At 38.0% G+C, this 21,249-nt stretch overlaps 1 protein-coding gene across 1 annotated transcript in view; it reads left to right on the top strand.

Moving 5' to 3' along the window:
• Positions 1–21,249, top strand: part of LOC118430792 (kinesin-like protein KIF1B) — a gene marked incomplete in the record, with an annotated part of 54,954 nt that overhangs the window by 15,327 nt on the left and 18,378 nt on the right. Inside the window, 24 exon segments of the mRNA XM_035841814.1 lie at positions 310–421; positions 587–664; positions 816–881; positions 1,370–1,402; positions 1,606–1,693; positions 2,054–2,132; positions 3,186–3,328; positions 4,261–4,320; positions 5,215–5,288; positions 5,567–5,646; positions 6,124–6,199; positions 6,613–6,692; positions 8,067–8,158; positions 8,447–8,530; positions 8,801–8,857; positions 9,291–9,350; positions 9,699–9,783; positions 10,249–10,321; positions 15,512–15,617; positions 16,204–16,289; positions 16,668–16,736; positions 17,076–17,245; positions 17,723–17,863; positions 18,373–18,750. Of these exon segments, the coding sequence (XP_035697707.1) occupies positions 310–421; positions 587–664; positions 816–881; positions 1,370–1,402; positions 1,606–1,693; positions 2,054–2,132; positions 3,186–3,328; positions 4,261–4,320; positions 5,215–5,288; positions 5,567–5,646; positions 6,124–6,199; positions 6,613–6,692; positions 8,067–8,158; positions 8,447–8,530; positions 8,801–8,857; positions 9,291–9,350; positions 9,699–9,783; positions 10,249–10,321; positions 15,512–15,617; positions 16,204–16,289; positions 16,668–16,736; positions 17,076–17,245; positions 17,723–17,863; positions 18,373–18,750 (2,370 nt within the window).

The raw sequence follows: 21,249 nt of genomic DNA, 5'->3' as shown, positions 1-21,249 counted from the left end.
CAATTAAGTTCTTTGAGTTTTTTTGCCAAAGCATGCAAACTACAAAGTGTTTAAATCTGAATGAAACAGATCTGTCCCTAAAGTTTTGCTTATTGGGACAGAAAAATATCCACCCAGTCTATCAAAAAGAATCAGGACCTTATGACATGAAACTAAGGAAGCTGTGTTTCCGTAAACTTCAAATGACAGATTCAATAGAAATATCAACAACATGGGCTTCCAAACAATTAGTGGGACAAACAAAAGCTAGAGACAGGGGATGTTGATATGTATTCTATGTTGGCTGAATGTGGTCACCCTTTTTTTCAGAACTGTAGCAGCAACCAACATGAACGAGACCAGCAGCCGCTCCCATGCTGTGTTCACCGTGGTCTTCACCCAGAGAAGACATGACGAGATGACAGACCTTTCCACTGAAAAGGTAGGGCAAGACTTCTTGTTTTTCACATCTTATGGAATCCTGTACATCTTTCTGTCCTCAATCTGATTTGAAAATAGAAATTGTTAGAGCTTTAAAGTTTAAGATAGAGAGCATGATATTTGAACTTTTGATCGTGTTTAATTGTTTTCATTTGAATGTTTACAGGTTGCAAAGATCAGTCTAGTAGACCTGGCTGGAAGCGAGCGAGCGAACGCCACTGGTGCTAAGGGTGACCGACTAAAGGTAACAAACCTAGACGAAAGTCAGCTTTGAAATATGTCAATCTAACTTGTGAAGGTTTGGATAATGACCAAAAAAATTTGATCTACTGTAACAAATGTGTTGTGCGTGAAGCAAGTGTATTCATCTTTTTTCTCTTCTGTTTGAACTACAGGAAGGAGCTAACATCAACAAGTCCCTAACGACCTTGGGCAAGGTCATTCATGCACTAGCAGAGTCGGTAAGTTCCCTCATCAGCTGCTAACTGTTTTTGCTGCTTTAAAATTTGTTTTTCCATATTTTCGCAAAAAAATTGTTTCCTTATAGTACGTTACTGATTTTTGTTAAGATTAAGGATGATTTTTGTTGAATATCAATCTAAGAAATAGTAAAAATTGCTGTTTCTTCATACAACATTGTAAAGTTTCAATGCAGCATTACAAAATGTATTACATCTTGGAGGCGTTAAGTATATTTACTTTTGCATAGTGCCCTTTTGCTATTATAGTGTGCATACATTAGTGCCATGATGATCAGATGCCATACGCCTTGGGAAAAGATTTTGTTACTTCTTTTTACAGTCGAAATCTGAATTGCTTTGCGCTTCTTTAGCTGTGCTAGCATGCACTGGCTCAACCATCATTTTTTTGAAAAATATCCTTTGGAAATAAAAAAATCTGCCATGTTTACTAATCATGGCTCCTTTCTGAAACCCTGTCCTTCCACCAGTCGCAGTCTGGGGATATGAAGAAGATAATAAAGGTTTCCAGCTTCTTCTTAATTACATGTGACGTTCTGTACGTGTATCGAACTTCCATGTCATTATGATAGTATCCTCAGAAAATCTTACGATGAAAGTGTTTCTTGTGACTGCATCTATGGCACTTTCTGTTGACACTGTTAAGTTTGTGAACCTCTTGTTGTGTTACTGTTTCTTACCCTGTGATGCTCGTAACTGATTTCAGTCTCAGTCTGGCTCGAAGAAGAGGAAGAAGTCTGATTTCATTCCGTACCGTGATTCTGTTCTGACCTGGCTTCTCAGGGAGAACCTTGGTGAGTTATTTGATCATGTAACGTCAAGAAAGTTGCAATCAAAATGTCTTAAAGATATCCGGATGATGAGAGCAAGAGCAAGAGCCAAATCTAATTTGAAAAGTGATTTAGATTTTAAATATCTTTAGTGATTGCACATGGTTGTGTTGGTATATCATACACAGAATTGAGTCATGCACATATATGTGAATGTACATTTTGTTTGCTAGTTAGAATCATATTAAAAGAAACACAGCATTTATTTGGCTCTAGAGAGTTTTGAGGTGTGCGCATCTGAAATTTCTGAAATCTTTCTCATGAAACCAGCAACTGTGATATGGTCAGAGTGAACATGCCATAATGAATGTTATCATCTCGCAGGTGGGAATTCCAAGACCGCTATGATTGCTGCTCTTAGTCCAGCTGATATTAACTATGAAGAAACGCTGAGTACGCTAAGGTAAGGGTACTAAAAACATCAAAGAAAACTTGGAGAAACTGTAAAGATTTAGGTTCTAGTAGTCACAATTGCTGCTGTATACATGTGTATGCTGCATACAGGACTGTGTTTTACGACTACATCCTGTAGCAATACAGGTTTGGGTATCTCATAGATGGGGTTAGATGTCTCATCAGGGAAAAGGTTGTAATGGACACTTTTGAACGAACCGTAAAACACCAGGCATGATTAGTATGCTAGTCTTGAAGCAAGTTCCATTTAGAGATGCCTGCATGAATGTAGAAACTCTTACAAGATGAAAGATCATGACACAGGTGAATTCCTTTGAAAGCCTTCATGCATGGAGGTTGATCTCCTGGACCTGGGTAACCAGCTCTACCTTAGATGACATCAGATACCAATACATCTTTCCAGAGTCTTGTGTGGGATTGGAGTAAATGATGTACATGTGCGTCACCACTAGGCAGTTTTGAATCTTTCATGATGGTAAAGCTGGAAATAGTTTCATCTACCAAAGGCTTGAGTAATATAGTTGCTTGTTACTCGTGGACAAAAATGTTGGATTTGATTTAGATTGAAGGCTAGTCTATTTTTACAGCTATGTATAGGTCAAGAGGTGATCTTTTCAAACCCTTAATAATCTTGAATATGGTTACGAAATGGCTCATTCATTCAAACTAGATTATACATGATTGTAGTTTTTCAAGTTCCCTGCTTTTCTCAAATTGCTCAAGAAGACAATGGTTTTTAATAAAGTTGTGTTGTTTTGTTGTCATTGCGTTTAAAGGAAGAAAGTCAGACTCTACCCATAGATTAATTAATTAAAATATGGCTGGCCCCAAAGCATTGAAATGAATAGCATGAATGCATACATTGTACCAGGCAGTTACGATTCATTACTCGAGTCACATGTTCCTAAAGTCACGTGCTCAGAGTAATTGAAATTGAATCACCACTCCTGAAAAAGGTCAACGGATGTGCGACCAAAAGTTACAAACTCCAAAAACATTGAAAATGATCCTCTTGTTCAAGCGCTGTTTTTGTCCGTGGTAGATATGCCGACCGTGCCAAGCAGATTGTGTGCAAGGCAGTAGTGAATGAAGACCCCAACGCCCGACTGATCCGAGAGCTGAAGGAGGAAGTCATGCGTCTCAAGGAACTTCTCAAGTCAGAAGGACTAGCAGATCTCGTGGAGAGTAAGTTGTCTTGAAACCCAGAGTCAGACATATGGACTGTGCTGGATGTATACTGTGTGCTTTCTTTTGCTGAAGTCTTGCTATATTGTTCAATCACATGTCTGAAAGAAAGGGGGATTGAAGGAACATTTGAGCCCATGTCTATATTATTCATCACTTTCATAGCTGTCTATTTAAATGTATCTGAAGCATGAGTGTATATGCAACAAAAGTCTTGGCAGCATGAAATACTTTGTAGAACTTCTTCAAAGTTACCAATTTAATGTTCCTACTGACAGGCCTTTGTGAAATATATATTCAATCATATCAAGCTATCAGTTGTCATTTATGATTATTGTATTCTCATTGAATAAGGTCAGTTGCCAAAAGACCTTTTAGGCATTCTTTTAAAGTTTTATCTAAATTTAAGGCTTTTTGAACCAGCTATAGCGACGTTTACAATGTACGGCTACTTAAATAATTGACATGCAGAACACAAACCTCTCAACAAAGGTAAGTAGAATTATTAAAGGTGGATTTTGTTAGTTAAAAAAAGCATTGATGCCTGTATATTGGCACTTCTGTTGTAAGGTTTACTTAAATACTTTTCTGGTTGCACCAGAGATACACGTGCCCTCTTCCAGTATATTCACAGGAAAATAATCCTTGCATAACCCTAAATTTTTTTTGCACCATCAGTATTATTTCTTCAGCAACACTCCTTTCAAGCATCTGTTTTTATTTTGAGTTATAGCTATCCTATATACCTACTATATCCTTTTTTAAGTTTGCAAGCACTGCCTTTGCAGGTGCTTCTGCTGCTGCCTCATTGGAACCCTAGTCTCACCTCCTCACATGTTGACATGTATGCCCTCTTTATCTCCAAATGCCTCCTTTCCTCTAAGCTATGTATACAAAATCGGATGGATCCACTCCCTTGTTGTCACCGACAGATGAGCTCAATGCCAACGTTCCTAACAAGAATCTGCAGCTCCAACCTCACAACCTAAATGGTATGGTCCTTTCTGTCTTCTTACTGTGTGATGGTGCCTTTCTTATGTCACTAACATTTGGCAGTTTACAGGAGTTTACAAGTCCAAACTCCAAAACCATGAAAGCTTTACTGTAAAATGTGCTGCAATGTTTGCCTAGTACTAAAACATGGCATGTGGTGTTATTCTAGGATTGCTTCATTCCATTTAGTCTTCTTTGCCTCTGAGCATTAGAGTTTAAAACATTCACAAGTAATGAGTAAAACTCCAAAGCTGTGCAAGATTGTCAAGTGTCTCATTTGATGCTGTAGAAATTTGCCAATCTTGAGATGTCAATAGAAACTAAGTTGCATGAAAAAGGAAATGAAACTGCTTGACATGAATTTTGATAGTACCTCAGCTTGTTGCAAAGTGAACGCTAAGATCAAGCTCATTTCACTTAGAACTCATAGAATTGTAGTTACATTTGTATCAAGAACAGAAGTTCACCATGCTTGCTGTAATGCCTGAGCTTCTCTAAGTAATTAGATGGACTCGCTTTTAATCTCTGTTGTGCATTAACCAACTAACATCACTAAATCTGCATTATGATCTTCATTCAAGTTAACTAACAAAGGTGCCGCCATTTCTTTTGAGTTACTTCTTCTACAGACATTACACACAAGACTCATACCAAATGGCATTCAATTCCTCCACCAGCAATATACAGACTTGTACACTGAGTCTTATCTCTTAAGAACTCCCTTGAAATTTGCTCAGCTTAAAGCTGGGTCAGTAATATGAAATCCACAGGAATTTTTTTTAGAAAAACAATGCATGTACAAAACAAGATTTTGAAGTCAGGTGGAATGACAGGTTTGCGATAGCAAAACCTGTATTGTATTATATGTAAATTTGAGACTGTGTCCTTTCTAGGCCCTGCCAGTCCCAGTGATGGTGGCCAGAGGATCATGACCCCTAGAAATGAGGATGCCATGGAGCAATTAAGGGTATGTTTATTATTTTCTTCAGCTTTGTTTATCCGAGTGCATAAAAACAATCGCTCATGAAGTTGACATTGGATGATCAATACACCAGTAACCAGTATTGCAGCTATTGTACCACACTTGACCGTACTGTATTTCAACAAAAGCTTAATTGTTATATTTTTTTCAAATTTCAGACTATATAATGTAGAAAATGTAATACTTGCATTAGATACTATTAATCTGATGGCATGAATCAATAGCAGAAGAAAGGAAAGCTGATTTTGTTCCCACCTTTGCAGGCATCAGAGAAACTGATTGCAGAGCTGAATGAAACGTGGGAGGAAAAACTGAAGAAGACAGAGCTTGTGAAGCAAGAGAGGTCAGTATTAAGAGAGCCTGAATTGACCAGTGGTTGATTTTCTTCAGCTTTGAGATTTTTTTTAACTCCAAATAAAGCAGTGTTCTAGCCAACCTGAAATTTTTTCCGTCCCCAGGATTTTGTATGGTCGAAGGTGCGGCGATCTTAGGGGGGTCCGGGGGGCATACTTCCCCAAAGAATTTTGACATCTAGACCCTCTTGAAATGCAATTTCCTTTATTTTAAGGGGCAAATTTTGCTGGTAGACTCAGCTTGGTTCAATTAATATCTTTATATGCCAATTTTTGTCCGTCACAGAGGACAGAATGGGCAAAACTTTTGTCCATCCCCAGCAGCAAAATTCTGTCGAAGGACGGAAGGATGGATGCTGGCAAGAACCCTGCTCCAATGTCATAGCAGATGGTATCGTCACAAAATTTGTGACACATGTATTTCTCAAGATAATTTTGGTTTCTTTTCGCTCATGATATTTACACAGAGAGGCTGCTTTAGCAGAGCTTGGTGTGGCATTAGATGGTACTGGCACTACAATTGGGGTATGCTCTCCCAAAAATGTAAGTACAGTGATGAACTGAACCCCCAGACATTCTTGAATATGACTTTTTATGTTGAAACAATATGATTCCACAGTATTATACAATCATGTATAATAGAACATTTATTTAGCATTATACCTGTCCAATATTGTATTAGTCTAAAGATGCATAGCATAGGACCATGATGGTCTTTGAGCTTGGAAAATAGCTTTTACAATTCAAATTGGCCAGTGTGTAATGATATTCAAGCCAGGATTTTACTGCCAATATTAGTCTAGATACCAGACCCCAGCCCAATCACAAAAATATCTATCGTGCCCCCACACGATAGATCTTTTTGAGATCGGGCTGGAGTCTGGTATCCAGGCTATGACAACAGTACACCGCAAATACAAGTCTAACTGCCCTATTTATTTCTCACACCACCACAGACCCCACACTTGGTAAACCTTAACGAGGACCCCCTGATGTCGGAATGCCTGCTGTATTACATCAAGCCAGGAATTATGAAGTGAGTCATTACCACCCCTGCCTTAACCCCTGCTGTTTTATACATGGCAGTCAGGGCACCCAGCACTTAACTGCGTGAGGCTTTGGTTGGACAGCTGTGTATAATGTAGCCTGGAAACCAGACCCCAGCCCGATCTCAAAAATATCTATCCTGTTGCACCACACGATAGATATTTTTGGGATCATGCTGGGGTCTGGTATCCAGGCTATGTATGATGGCATGTTGGTTTTGGCTGGCTGAATTTTGACTGCAGAGTAAAGTTTTGTTAGAAATGCCACCAAGTCAATAAAAACTTCGCATTAACCTTGAAAAATATTTTTTTGATTGTCCCTTTAACTTTTATTTACTGTGGCTTGTCAGGCCGTAGAGAATTTTAGTATTCACAAATGCAAGGGGGAAATTGCTCATCATTGATGTCTTTTGTTACTTTGGTGTTCAAGTATCCAATGCCAGATGAGTGCAAAAAAATGTGCATGATTGAATTTGTCTTGAGTCATGTACAGTCATTCATGTTTTTTTCTCACAAAAGGAAGAAAAAATCACATGCTTGAAAAGTCAAAGTATTTTCAGTTTTCTATGCATTGACTGTTATAAAAGGTCGAACCCATAAACCCAAAATAGCACCAGCAGCAAGACCTTTTGTAACTCTATGCTTCTGTGCTGATGACCAAGATGTAACTCAATCTGGCTAGCCCACCACACCGTCCACTAACAACATGTTGTATCTTTCTGACTGGAGAATTTAGATAAGACACAAAACAAAATGTTCCAAATACAACGTAGTAAACTGGAATCAGAGATTGGTGTTCTTTATAAGATGATCTCTAAGATGCCATAGTAACATTTGGCAAGTATAAATGGGAATTTATATTAATGAGAACAGCTGATTATTTGGAATCAGTATTGAAGATTAATGTATAAAAACTTATTTAGCCCAGAGTCATTTTTCACATTACATTGCAGGAAATTTATCATGATTGTGTCAATGTCATGTAAGGTTCACCATGACAGGACTGGGAAAGGCCATACATTGTTTTACTGTCATAACAAGGTTGAAATATACAATACAGTACTTTAATCTTTAGAAATGCTTTTTGTTCTTTTGTTCTTCCACTATTTGGTTACATGAAAAACTTCCTATTTACAACAAAATAACTACTAAGACTAGATTGAGTCACAGTTTATTATATACATGTATAGCAGATAGTCCTTTTTTTAGTATATAAACTCAATTACAGTCAATTAAGTCACCGACAAAAGGTGGCCACTAGGCCCAGGCTAGGCCACTATGCCAAGGTGGCTGCTAATGACTGTAGACCAAGATGCATGAATGCTCCTATTCAAGAGAGTAACAGAACTTGTTATGTATTGCAGGGTGGGCTCCACACATGCAGACATTATCCTGAGTGGGCCACACATCCGTGATCATCACTGCACCTTTGAGAGCAGAGAAAAGAATGGAGAAAGTGAGTTATCAACAGTTGCATAAACAGTGGCATTAAAATATTCCTGTTAAGGAAAGTGTTATACAGTTGCATAAAATATTCTGTGAAGTACTGTTGCATAGATTCCCTATTTGAGCATATTGAAAATGACTGTTTTCTTCAATTTACAGACAAGACTGAACTTGTATGTAAAAACAAGACAACAACTGTTACTGAGAATCCAAGACTTGATATAAAGTTGCGAGGCAACATTGTGTCTAAGTCCATTATGTATATTTTATATTAACCTTAATTGTTGTTCCCTTGCAGTTATTGTCACAGTGACACCAGAGAAGAGTGCAACCATATTTGTGAATGGGAAAACTGTGGAAGGACCACTGCTACTTAAAACAGGTATACCTGTATAAACCCTCTTAGGGACTCTAAAGGACATGTACAAAATAGGTATCTAGACCTTGACAGGGACTCTTAAGGACAAGACAATGGTGGTTTCTATCACTTAGCAGTAGATGCACTTTCATATGAGTCAAGCTAACTCAAACTTTAAATGCAGTGTCAGGGATTTCAACAGCAGTATAATCAAGCAACAGATAGTAAGTGAGTGAGTGAGTATTCAGTAAATATGCAGCTATTTTGTGTTAAATGTGATATGTGTTTTTTTAGGACACCGTGTGATCCTGGGAAAGAACCATGTTTTCCGGTTTAACCATCCAGAGCAAGGTATCTATTTCAATTCTAAAGTTTCTGTATGCAAACTTAAGTAACATTCAAATACAATTCAGTCTCGACAACTGGATAAATTTTTATTAATCTCTTCAATTTATCCAGTTGTGGAGATTGAATCGTATTTAAATATTGTTTACCCGGATGTCTGATCTTGATTAAAACCTACGTAACAAATTATTGTTATCCCATGTTGATAAGATAACAACTTTTAATTGACATTCAATGGTTTTTACAATTCTTTTTGTCTCTTTGCAAATTGGCAAGTGTAGCATCCGTTTTTCTATATTGTCATTGTTGACTAACATTTAGAAAGGAAAATATGACTTCAAACTTGTAACAGCCTTATGGTGAAGCTATTTTATTTGATGTATACTAGCAGGCTACTCACTATTTCATACTAATGAAACCTTATTGCATACCATTTCAGCTCGTCAAGAAAGGGAGAAGACTCCATCGACAGAAACTCCAGGTACAGTTGAGGCACAATGTAGGTACTTTTGCAAATACTATATGTAGTGTGTTTTGTTCATAGTCAAACCATTATTAAAATAGTAAACCAAAATGCATAATAGCATGAAAGCTCATATGTTAAATGGTATAATGCATTATTTTCACACTCAGAAAAATGTTACGTGTAAGGTAAATTTGGTAACTTTGCAAATTGTAACCACATAACTTTTTTTTTATTGGTAATTGTAATTGTAACTGCTACAACTAGTAAAGTTGACAGGGGACTGTTCAAGTTTCTTCTTCGGCCTGCCCCATGCTGTCCTTCATGATTACCTGAAACAAGTAAGAAGTGCATGTTTAACAAGTTGTAATGACATTGCTGCAGTGGGAGAGCCTGTGGACTGGACCTTTGCCCAGATGGAGTTGTTGGAGAAGCAAGGCATCGACATGAAACTGGAGATGGAGAAACGGTTAGTCTAACCAACCATTGTGCTCTTTTCAAAGTTCAAGTAGATCAAAATCTGTTGGAGGTTTGAAGATGTTTTGCTTTGCATGTTACCATTTCTTGTTTTAAAGAAAAAGTACATAATTACATATACCTGTACATGTAGTACATAAGAAACTTGTAATATATCTTGTAAGGTCCCTCAAAATGAATCCAAATACAGTGGAAGCCGCTTAATGTCACACACAATTTGCCAGTGAATCCCGTGCAATTATCCGGCGTGTGTGATAATGCGAAGTTACCCAGTTGGACCGCACCGCCACGGGATTTTGGGATTCCGTGCAATTGACCGAAGTGTGCGTTTATCCGACGTGCAATTAACTGGCTTCTACTGTACCAGTATCTAGTATCAAACTTGTCAATGTTTTGAAAGGAATCAGCCTTGAAGCAAAAGAAATAAATTTTGAAATTTGTGGTCATTTTGTGACAGATTGCTTGCCATGGAGGAACAGTACCGACGAGAGAAGGAAGAGGCTGACCAGCTATTGGAGCAGCAACGACTGGTATGGCCACCCTCCCCTCACTTGCACAATCACCCAACCAACCACAGTTCAGCGCGTAGCCATGCACGTCGGTCAGCCCTTAAAACTTCTCATGGGGTTTTATTTGGTTCTGGGGTACAGAAACACTGCAACCTGGAAACGCACTTTTTTCTTCAAGTTGGTGTTTATATGGCCTCATAGTCATGAAACATCCAAACAAAGTATCATTGGAGAAATAATCAAAGATAAGGTGAAAAAGGAAGACGACACACATCAATACAATACAATTGAGCTACAGAGGTCTTCTGTCCAGAGTCTAAAGGAAATAATTTTCAACTTAGAGTCTCTATCCACATTTTGGCACTTTGAAGTCAAGAAAGAGGGAAGTCTGCCTGCCATGTTACCTTCTAAGAATGTTCCAGGCATCTTGTATTTGTTTGAGCTTTTCACATTTTTAATGAGCGGAGAGAGGGTCTGGCCGTCGGCATGGGAAAATCAGCCAATGCCACGGGTAAGATGCACACTGTTGTCTTCTTGTGTCGTTAACTTTTCCTTCCAAACCTGGCTGGACATGCACTCACCAATCAGACAGACCGATGGGGAAATCAGAACGCGAGATTTCACGAATCAAAATTGACCGAATCACTTGGTTACGCACTGAACTGAATGAAGACGTAAAACCGAGCAGGCACTGCGACATCAATGATTGTACAGTCTCTGCTCCATCACTGTTATGCACTGTGTGAGGCTTTGTCATTAACATCAAGCTGAACACCAGTTTACTAACTCCACAGTCTTTCCCCTGCAAATTTAAATATTAGATATTCGTAGTTTTCATGAAATGCAGTAGTTGGCATCGGGAATTGATTCATCAAAAGTAGATGTGTAGGACTAACTCATCAACACAAGAAACCTTTGTCAGAACTTTTGCGAGATTTTTATTCCCAAAAACCATGAGCAAAGAAATTTCCTCATTGGTGACTCTGATATGCTGATGCATTCCACCAGTAATTTTCTTTTCTGCTTCATCTAATTTCCTTTGACATCTATTTGATTTATATAATTGTTAGCATATTTTCTGTGTTGTGTGCACTTTATATCTTTGATTTATATAGAAATTTTTTCTGTTCTTTTTTTTTTTGGTTTCACTTGAAATGGAGAAGGATGATGAGACCATGTCAGAAGAAGAGACAGAAAGTGAAAAGCGATCCTGTGAGGAAAGCTGGAAGCTGATAAGTTCCCTGAGAGAGAAAGTGTCTCCTGTCAAACTACAGTCTATTGTGAAGAAGTGCGGTTTGCCAAGCGACGGACGTGACAGGAAGAGAAAGGAGAAGCCGGCCATGCCATTGTACCAGATACCGGAGAGGCGGAAGCTGAATCGCCAGGATGTGAAGTGGCTCACGATGGCAGACCTGAAGGTCCAAGCCGTGAAGGAGATCTGTTACGAAGTGGCCTTGAATGACTTTAAGCATAGTCGACAGGAGATTGAAGCCATGTCAATAGTAAAGATGAAGGAGCTGTGTCGACTCTACAACAAGAAGGACACAAATGCAACCGAATCGTGGAAATCGGTCGCCCGTGATGTGTGGGAAACGGTTGGAATCGGAGATCCGCCGAGTCACGGACATCATCCGGAAGTAGATGAGAGGAGCAAGAATGACATGGAGGAGCTGAAGCACAACGTTACTGCACTGACGTGCATGATCCACGAGTTTAAAAAGGTCAACGAAGCCAAAGAAGCTGAAATCACTAACTTGCGATGCAAACTGGAGAAAATGGAGCTATACGTTTCTCCTGAAGCAGAATCATCAATAAAGCGGATGAAGGGGGCAGAGGCCCCACAGCCTCCGCCCATGGAGTATGATCCGTCCTCCCCTCCTCGACAGGATCCCATCATGCGACATAGTATGTCCAGTACTGATCTATCAAGGGAAGAGCGCATTCAGAGGCTCATGGATGAAGATCCAGCCTTCCGCCGCGGCCGACTGCGCTGGCTGCGACAGGAGCAGCAACGGCAACAGCAGCTGAAGATGGCAAAGGAGCGCAGTCAGCTGCGCATGTCTGGGAAGTATCCACAACAACAGCAGCAGCAGCAGCAGCAGCAGCGATACCAGCAGCAAGGCCAACAACAGCAAGGCTACAACTTCAGCCAGAACTTTAACAAGAACAAGGATCCTCAAGTCAAGCTTCGATTCCCCTTCCGAGCTGGCCAGCAACAGTCTTCCAGTGGCCGCGGCCGTAGCCTCAGCTTCGGCTCAAGCTCCAGTGCAGAAAGCCCCAATCAAGCCTTCCAGTTTGGTGCTATGGACAAGGATAAAGCTTGTCACTATTCCATGTTGAACATGTCTATGACGTCAGAACCAGAAGCAACAATGAGGGAGAATCCTAACCCAACAGAAGCAGAGCCACCTGTAGACAGGCGTGCTTCAGAGCCAGCAACAAATATGCGAGAAGTTGGCATGTGACACTTCTAACTCTAACAGCTTTATCCAAGATAAATATCAATAATGATCATGTATTGTGATGGCACTTGAAAACTTGAAAACTTCTCCCAACAATGATAAAGCCTTTCGACAATGTGGTAGCATTTGAAAGCTAACCTATACACCTTGATAGAGTGTTTGAAGTTTTAAAAAAAACTCAACTCTAAAGACGCATTTGGGAAGAATACATCTAGACAGGGACTTGTTCTTTTTTTTATACTATTTTATGGTATCTAGTCCACGGTTCTAGTCATATTCAGGAGGAGTATGTAATGTTTGAAACAGTAACAGTTGAGCGTTGCTAACAAGATAGTTTCTAATCATGACATCTGGGGAACAAGATTGCAATCATGAAGTTGGAAAATTTAACAAATATATGGGAAGCTGTTTACATTTATGAAAGAAACTTGATAAAAAACTGTAAACAAATAAAAAGACATAAACAATTTCAGTATCAGCAACATAGTGTGTCCAGTATAGAAATTATCTTCTGGACTAGTTAAACCTATTGTCCAAATTGTTTGTTCGGTTTGAATTGATTATGATATCTTATGAGAATTAAAAATGAAGATAAACAAAAACAACAGCATAATATAAAAAAAGCGTCCATGACAAAAAATGCATAATCTCTCAAAAGTGGCAGAAATAATGCTTGTCAAGATATGTTGTGTAAAGCAATACCTGGCATTTTAAGGTTTTGAATGTGGAAAAAAGGGTTGAACGACTCAACAGTCATGAATTACAGAAAGTAGGTGATTTTTAGAAAAATTTAGATAGAGAAATATTGTTTGTCATTAGTGCTGTTGTTGCATCTGTATACATGTTAATGTAACAGTAGGTTGTCAACATGTAGATTCCACAACAATTGTGTATAGACTGCAAATAGCATTGAATGTAGGTTGCATTTACCTTAGGTAAAAGTCGCAGAATTGGTTTTAACATTGTACAAAAGAAAATACATGTACTGTATTTGCTTACACTATATGTGCAGGTCAAGTAAAAATGCAGGACCTGGTGCGTGTTATACATGTGCCCACTGCATGTACCAATGTGCCAAAGCACCTTTTGCATAGTCTTCCATGTATTCTATACCACGGAAACTACAAAACACCTTATACTTAGAGTTTTGTAATTTTTGTAGACACTAAGTGCCTTAGTATGACTTAGATAAATTTGCCAATGTTGACAAGATTGGACATGGAATATTTACACCTGGATTCAAACTTCTCAAGATAAAGGAGTTGAACTCTTCTCAACAGGTTTTATATTGTTTGACACACCTTTCAAAAAGATACCTACTAGTAGTAAGTAACATGCAGGCAAGCTTTGGTATATTTAACATTTTTATACACACATTCACATAATATATGAACCAAACCCGGCTACTGTAGAAATGCTGTGTTTTGAGAGACTGTTTTGAAAGTTGATTTTACACTGTTTTGTATGGTAAGAAAAAAAAAGACTAGAAAAACTTAAAGATGCAACAATGTTCTCAAGATTTTAAGTCTTCCAAAATGCTCTGTTTGATACTCTGTGTGGTACTTTATCTTAAACTTGAGCCACAAATTTTGAAGACCTTTAAAAAAATGAATTTAAAAAAAACTTCAACAACTGTAGGAAGTAGTTAACCTTTGTGCGACAAAAATGGTGGTTTGAAAAGATGTCGCAGAACTTGAACTACGCAAGCTGTTTTGCTTGGAGTGATGAAGATTTCTGAATACATCACTACGTACACCGCCTCTTTGTTTTTGTCTTATTTTCTTGTGTCTTTTCTTTCAATGTTTCTCCACTATTATGTCGAAAGGATCTGTTGTCCATCAATATCAATGGTGTGCATCATTGGATCAGACATGATATATATTCATATTTTATTTATCAATTAAGAAGGTCCTATTTTGCATGTTACTACAAGGTTTAAAGCATCAAGTTACCAGTAAAATTTTTGCACTAGGTGCAACAAGATTTTTAAACTGCATGTTGGTTGTTTGGCATACATCTACATGTAATCTTTTCTATCCATTCTTTCCCATCCTTTGAAAGATACGCTAATATGGTAATGAACAATATTACATATATGTTGGTACCTACATGTATGAAGTTGAAAACTAAAAAACCATATGACAAGCAGCCAACAAGCAGATTTGAACTTCTAAACCAACAAAGGTTCAAACACAGAAACAAGAAGAAGCGCCAAATTTTGTGAAGTCCCCTTGTACATGTACAAGCTGACATTGGCAATTGTTGATCAATATTACACAAATGTATTTCTTCGAGGGAAAGATATTTGAAATACATAGCCTGGGTACCAGATAGTGATTTTTTGTCAAGGAAACTAAAAAAAATTGCTGTTCATATTGTTAACAGAAGGATTTCTATTGAGTATAGTTGCCATTGTCTTAGTTCAATTTAAGATTTTGATTGAATATTGGTCCTATAGGCATGCTCGCAAACCCAAGCATTGGATGCGGAAATCTCTGACACTCGGTAGAATCAGGACATGACTTTGAACTTATCCGACAACCTCACTTCCTGATGTCGGCTCCATTTACTTCATCTCTGTGATGGTCACACTTTTACAATAATTTTACTGGAGGACAGAAGACCTCGAAAATGATTAAGAAATCGTCTAAAGATAAAGATTGAAAAGTCCTATATATAGTATTAAATTTACTACCTTATAAAAAAAATACATATTATTCCCTATATTGAAATCCCACCTGTTCCGCAGGATTATGAGAGTAAGCTGCAGGCCCTCCAGAGTCAAGTAGAACGTGCCAGTCTACTGTCTGGCTGCACCACCCCAGAGTACAGTACTGATGATGAACAAGGAGAAAGTGAGTTTTCAACACAAAACAAAACAGAACGATTCAGAGTTACTTACTCTACAGTATAGTCACTGTGTACATCATATGGAATTAATTAATTAGTTAATTAATAACTGGTTTATTGCATACAAATAGTACAAGTAGTCCGGAAATAGCAGCCGAGGCTGAATTGTTTCAGACTTAACAAACGGGTTAAAAGCATTTACATTTCACGGGCTTAGATGAAAACATGACAATTATTGCAATTCTATAGATTGGCAAGAAATCGTTAAAATTCATATGTAATATAATATAATATAATATGAACATTGAAGAATGAAGAAGAATACCGACCAGAGAATAACAATTAAGATAATCTCCTTACAAACAACTACTACAGGAAATGATGCAAGTGGTCTCGTTTTCTCATTATGTAATAGACTGGTTTTCAAAATAATGGCAAGAATTGCATTATATGAAATAATCACAAGTTTGCTGAGCATTCATAATCAATAGCACAAGAATTTAAAAAGTATTTCGATCTTTTCACAATGTGTGACTGTTAAAAAAGCAAATATGGAAAGAGTCGGATTACTTGACAAATGTGTCTATGCAGGTGAACCATCCTGGACAGAGAAGGAGTATCAACTAGCACAGTGGGCATTTATCAAGTGGAGATATCACCAGTTCACATCGCTCAGGGTATGTACTGTAGCTATCTGCCGTGAAAAATATTGTTTCCTATGGAATTGCACACTATATAATAGATTGGCAAGTGCTTACTCTAAATGTTGGGATTGTAAGGTGTAACTTCATCAAAGGTAAGGTTTGCTATCATATATGGCCTTGTTACATATTCTGTTTGACATATATATTAGAATTGATTATAAATCATTACATAAAATCTCCACCCCTTAAAGTTCAATGAATTTGTATGTCACTTTCCTTGGTGCTGAAAACATAGATATTGTTAACTTTCCATTGATGAAAATGTGTCAACTTTGTCTTTTTGTTTTAATATACAAATATGTATACAGCATGTGGTGTATTATCACCTGTTGTATTATTTCTTACCTCCAGGATGATCTGTGGGGGAATGCAATCTTCCTCAAAGAAGCAAATGCCATCAGTGTGGAGCTGAAGAAAAAGGTGAGGATACAATTTACAAGTAATGTCATTTGAATATGATTTCTTTGTCATCTTCAGTAGAGAATCATCCTACCTAAAATTCATCAGTTTGTTGAAAGGAGAAAGTCATGTTATGCAGGCACATCAAACAGATGTAACAGATGATTCAAAACAAAGGAGTTGGTTTTCTTATTTTGTCTATAAATCTATGGAATTTCAATCTTTTTTTATCACACAGGCTGCTTAAACAACTTTTTCCAAGCCAACATACATCCTTTGTATAAAATTCTGCTTCAAATAACTCAGTCTGGTGCATCTATAACTTTGTCTTTGTACTGACCCCTGAATGTTTGCCCCTAGGTCCAGTTCCAGTTTGTTCTGCTGACCGACACCATGTACTCCCCCCTGCCCCCTGACCTGATGCCCCCGGACGTGGCGTCTGACCAGCCCTACCCCCGCACAATCGTGGCTGTCGAGGTCCACGACCTCAAGAACGGTGCCACTCATTACTGGACACTGGATAAACTAAGGTTCACTTCCCCTTACTATACCCATTTACTTCTGTCATGACAAGATTTCCTTCTCTTTCTCTCTCTACATGTATATATAGAGAGAGAAAGAAAGAGAGAGATAATATATAAATGTATATATATTTATATATATACATATATATATATATATATATATATATATACGAATGTATAAGTATCACTCTATCCAAAAGAGATTTTGTAATCCAAGACACAAATTTCTAATATGCACAATGTCTTCTTTGAATCAGACTTTGTAATGTAGCTCCCGTTCGCTCTGAAGGAATAGCCGTAGATATTACTACCATTATATAGTACTGTTAAGCAATTTGCCATACATTATAATCAATGCAATTGTTGTGCAAGTTTGATTTGATTTATCAAAATTCTTATGTTGGGCTCTAAACCAAGATAGACAGTATTATTCAATCTGAGAAGTAGTTATAGTGATTCAGATATTGTTTTTCCATGGAGCAGACAGCGGCTTGAGTTGATGAGAGAAATGTACGACAGTACAGCGGAGATGACCACTACTTCAGCTGCAGACTGTCCGGTAGAAAGTTTGACCGGTGGTGACCCTTTCTATGACAGATTCCCCTGGTTTCGCCTTGTCGGAAGGTTTGATCCTTTTCACGAATTTGTTTATTTTTCGAACTGTGGTTCCTTTTGTATTGAAAAATTACTCTTTTAGAAGACACTGGAAGAATATCTTCAATGCATACATACATTGTACCAAGTATAAGAATCCCTTTTTTTCCCACCGCATACATATGGCTTCTTCTTCTCTTTGTTCCCTTTTGATATACATATATGTACAGATGCATGTTTTGATCCAATAGGTTAACTGGTAAAATGCTTCATATTCACCCACTCTCATATAGTCTACATGTATGTATTTGTTGAATTCTACAAGGCCCACAAGACTTTACTCCAAAACATTTCCCAATAAAAGTAAACAATCTTTTGATAAGAAGATTAAAAGTGATGCCAAACTGTACTTGAAAAGCATGCCATTTCTCTCCTTTGTGCATGACGTGTACCGGTACTTCACAATCAGGACATCCCTTATCTCTATGTGTATCTTCCACATGTATCACTTAAGCCATGTTTTACAACTGTCTGCCTAGCAGTGGAACCCCCTTGTCAGCCTGTCTTCCTGATGACAGGACCCATTCCCCCACCACACCACCCGGACTGTCCGTCCCCCCCGAACCCATGTCCTCCCCATCCCCCCTGACCACTGCCGACAACCAGGCCTTTTACGATTCGGACAACTCCGACAGTCAGTCCTCCTACTCTGTGACCACAAGTACCCTGCAGCAAAGTCTACCTCCTAGCTATGACGTGGATAGCAGGAAAAGCCCTGTGCCTCGCCATTCTCGTGACAGTTGCGATGACAGTGATACTGACTGTGCGAGCTTGCCGTCAGACGATTGCGAAGACCCAAAGATTCCGAGCATGGACCCCTTCACTGACCCGGTCTCGTGGTTCTGTTTGGTGGGCAGGTTGGTGGAGATGGCAGCCAGCTAGAGCATGTCAAGCAGTGTGCCTTCTTCTGCCTACATGTGTACATGTGATTTTCTTTCTGTTTTACTTTTTTTTTCTTATTGGGTTTCCTAGTTTGGTTGTTGTGTCGTGATGCTAGTGTGTGGTCGTAAAGTGGTGTCAGAAGAACATTTTATGCCGATATGATTTGGTTTCATCTACATACAAGGTTTAAACAGATATCCTTTAGCTCATCTCACAGATGATGATCAGATGACAGTCTGTATGACCAGACTATATTACCCTTGATTTCTACATCACAGCATTTTCACAGGTTTGTTTCAGGCAAGACTTCACTTCTGATCATTTCATGTCCTGACAGGAATCCTTTTAACAAATCTATAAGAGCCATGAGTTGGATGACCAGGCTTTGTACCAAAATTTACCAGGCTTTGTACCAAAATTTTTATACCATTTTCATAATTGGTGCAGTAGAAATTATCTGTAGTAAGTTTGTGTTTTAGTAACTATTTTCAAAATGGGGGCTGCAGACAAGAGATTTTTTCCTCTGTAGGTTAACTTATTAGTGTCAGTGGAAAGATAGAGAAACAATGACAAATAGAGTTGCATTGCATGTAACTTATAGAAAGTACGATGTGACGTTGATGTTGCAATTACAACAACCATACTGAAATGCAGATGTGGAAACCTGCAAAAATGTGAATGTGCATGAATTTGTTTCATTTAGTGTAATGTTATTAGATTTCCATAGTACTGAATTATCAGTTGTTGTTGCATGCATGAATTAAGTTGGAAAAATGTCCCGTCAAATTGGTAGTTGGTTTGTAAGCTTGTTATAGCTATATAATTATCTTAACAAAAGTTGTAGCAATAGGTGGAAATAGATGGCTTGGAGTTTTATAAAGCAGTGAATCAGTATGTATCAGAAGGTTTTGATACTTTAACATTTTTGTAGACCATAACAGTGTGGACCGGCAGAAGAAGGCACTTGACACTGCTTGTATGCATGTAGTCTACAAATTGGCACTGGATCCTTAATAAATGGAGGTTAATATAACACATAGGTATATGAATGTGATGCAAGAGGAGACACACCCAACCAAGGAAGAATTTTCTGCCTTATAGAGTACCATTTTCCTTTAATATTTAGTCATTTAGTGTTCTCTGTAATCTTTGTGGGAGAAATTAATGAACAAGGATAATGATGTTTTCTGTACATATTGCTTTCACAACCTCCTTTGATTTCATATGCCTTTCTGGAGAATAGAAAGAGAATTATCAAAATCATTTATCATAATAACCTGTTGTATCCCTTAAATGGAAATCAGTACTCTAAAGGTTTGTTAATTCAGTCCCATAGGGCAATATATGTGTCCCCTCATATGTCTCTGTTCTCCATTGTTAAGGATCTATTGCTTCCTTGGTACTTCAAACCAGATTGGTCTGAGGTACCCTTAGTTTTGAGCCATCTCCACTGACCTGTATGTTACATCCATGTAGACTTCTGTGCCTATGTACTCTTTTCAAAGTACGATGTTGCTGCTATGTCCACACCGTCAAAGTGTTCTATTCCCCCTAACTCCACATCTTCAAGGTGTTTGGGCTTTTAAACAACATTTTGGAGGCAAAGGTTCTACATCTCAAAAAAAGCACAACTGTGAACAGATTTTTTAAGATTTGACCCTTTACTCTGAAGACTTTATCAAATTCATGTTTTTTTATACCATTTATATTTCATATCTCAGAGTACAGTGTGACCGAAGTCAATATGAGATGTACAGGAAGACATAAACTTTATTTCCCTTTTTAAAGCTTGTCCTGAATTCAAACAAAGAAAAAATGATCATTTCTCCTTCATCTTTTCCTTTGTTGTGTACCAGGAATGTCTCCTTCACTGACTTCTAAAGACTGAAGAAATTTCTATCCGTGCATCTTTTGCCAGCAGCCCCTGTTCTTAGATTGTTCATTTCAAATTTGTTGACAAGGTACAATCCAAGTGCAGATTAAAGAAATATATTTCTTGACAAAGAGAAAGCTTCATTGAAAAACAGTGTAAATGTGAAATTACCTATCCCTATTTGTCGTTCTCACCACCCCCGCCCCACAATTCATATCCATTCCATTGCTGACTTAAGTTTACATATTGTCCTTGTGTTTATGTTGTTCTCCTGCACTGGTGTTGATGTTTGTTCATCTGTTAAGTTGCCAGCAGTATAGGCTTGATCAAATGTAGCCAAGTCATTTAATACTGTAAACAATTGGTTATTTCATTTTTTATGTGCACATGCCATTTAAAAGTAGCATATTCAAAATAACATTTTTTATCTGTTCACATGAATTTGCAGTCTAGTGTGTTACAGTTATTTATTTGTTGGTAGCAAATGCATCTTTATACTTAAAGAATACTGATTTATCTTTTAGATTTAGCTGTAGGCATGGCAGTTAAAACTTAACAATTCCGGTATTGAAGATTTTGTCATCTGTATTGAAAGCTTAGT

Source organism: Branchiostoma floridae, chromosome 14 (genome assembly GCF_000003815.2).
Source record: "Branchiostoma floridae strain S238N-H82 chromosome 14, Bfl_VNyyK, whole genome shotgun sequence".
Classification (NCBI taxonomy): Eukaryota; Metazoa; Chordata; class Leptocardii; order Amphioxiformes; family Branchiostomatidae; genus Branchiostoma; species Branchiostoma floridae.
This window is presented reverse-complemented; position numbering and strand designations above follow the sequence as displayed.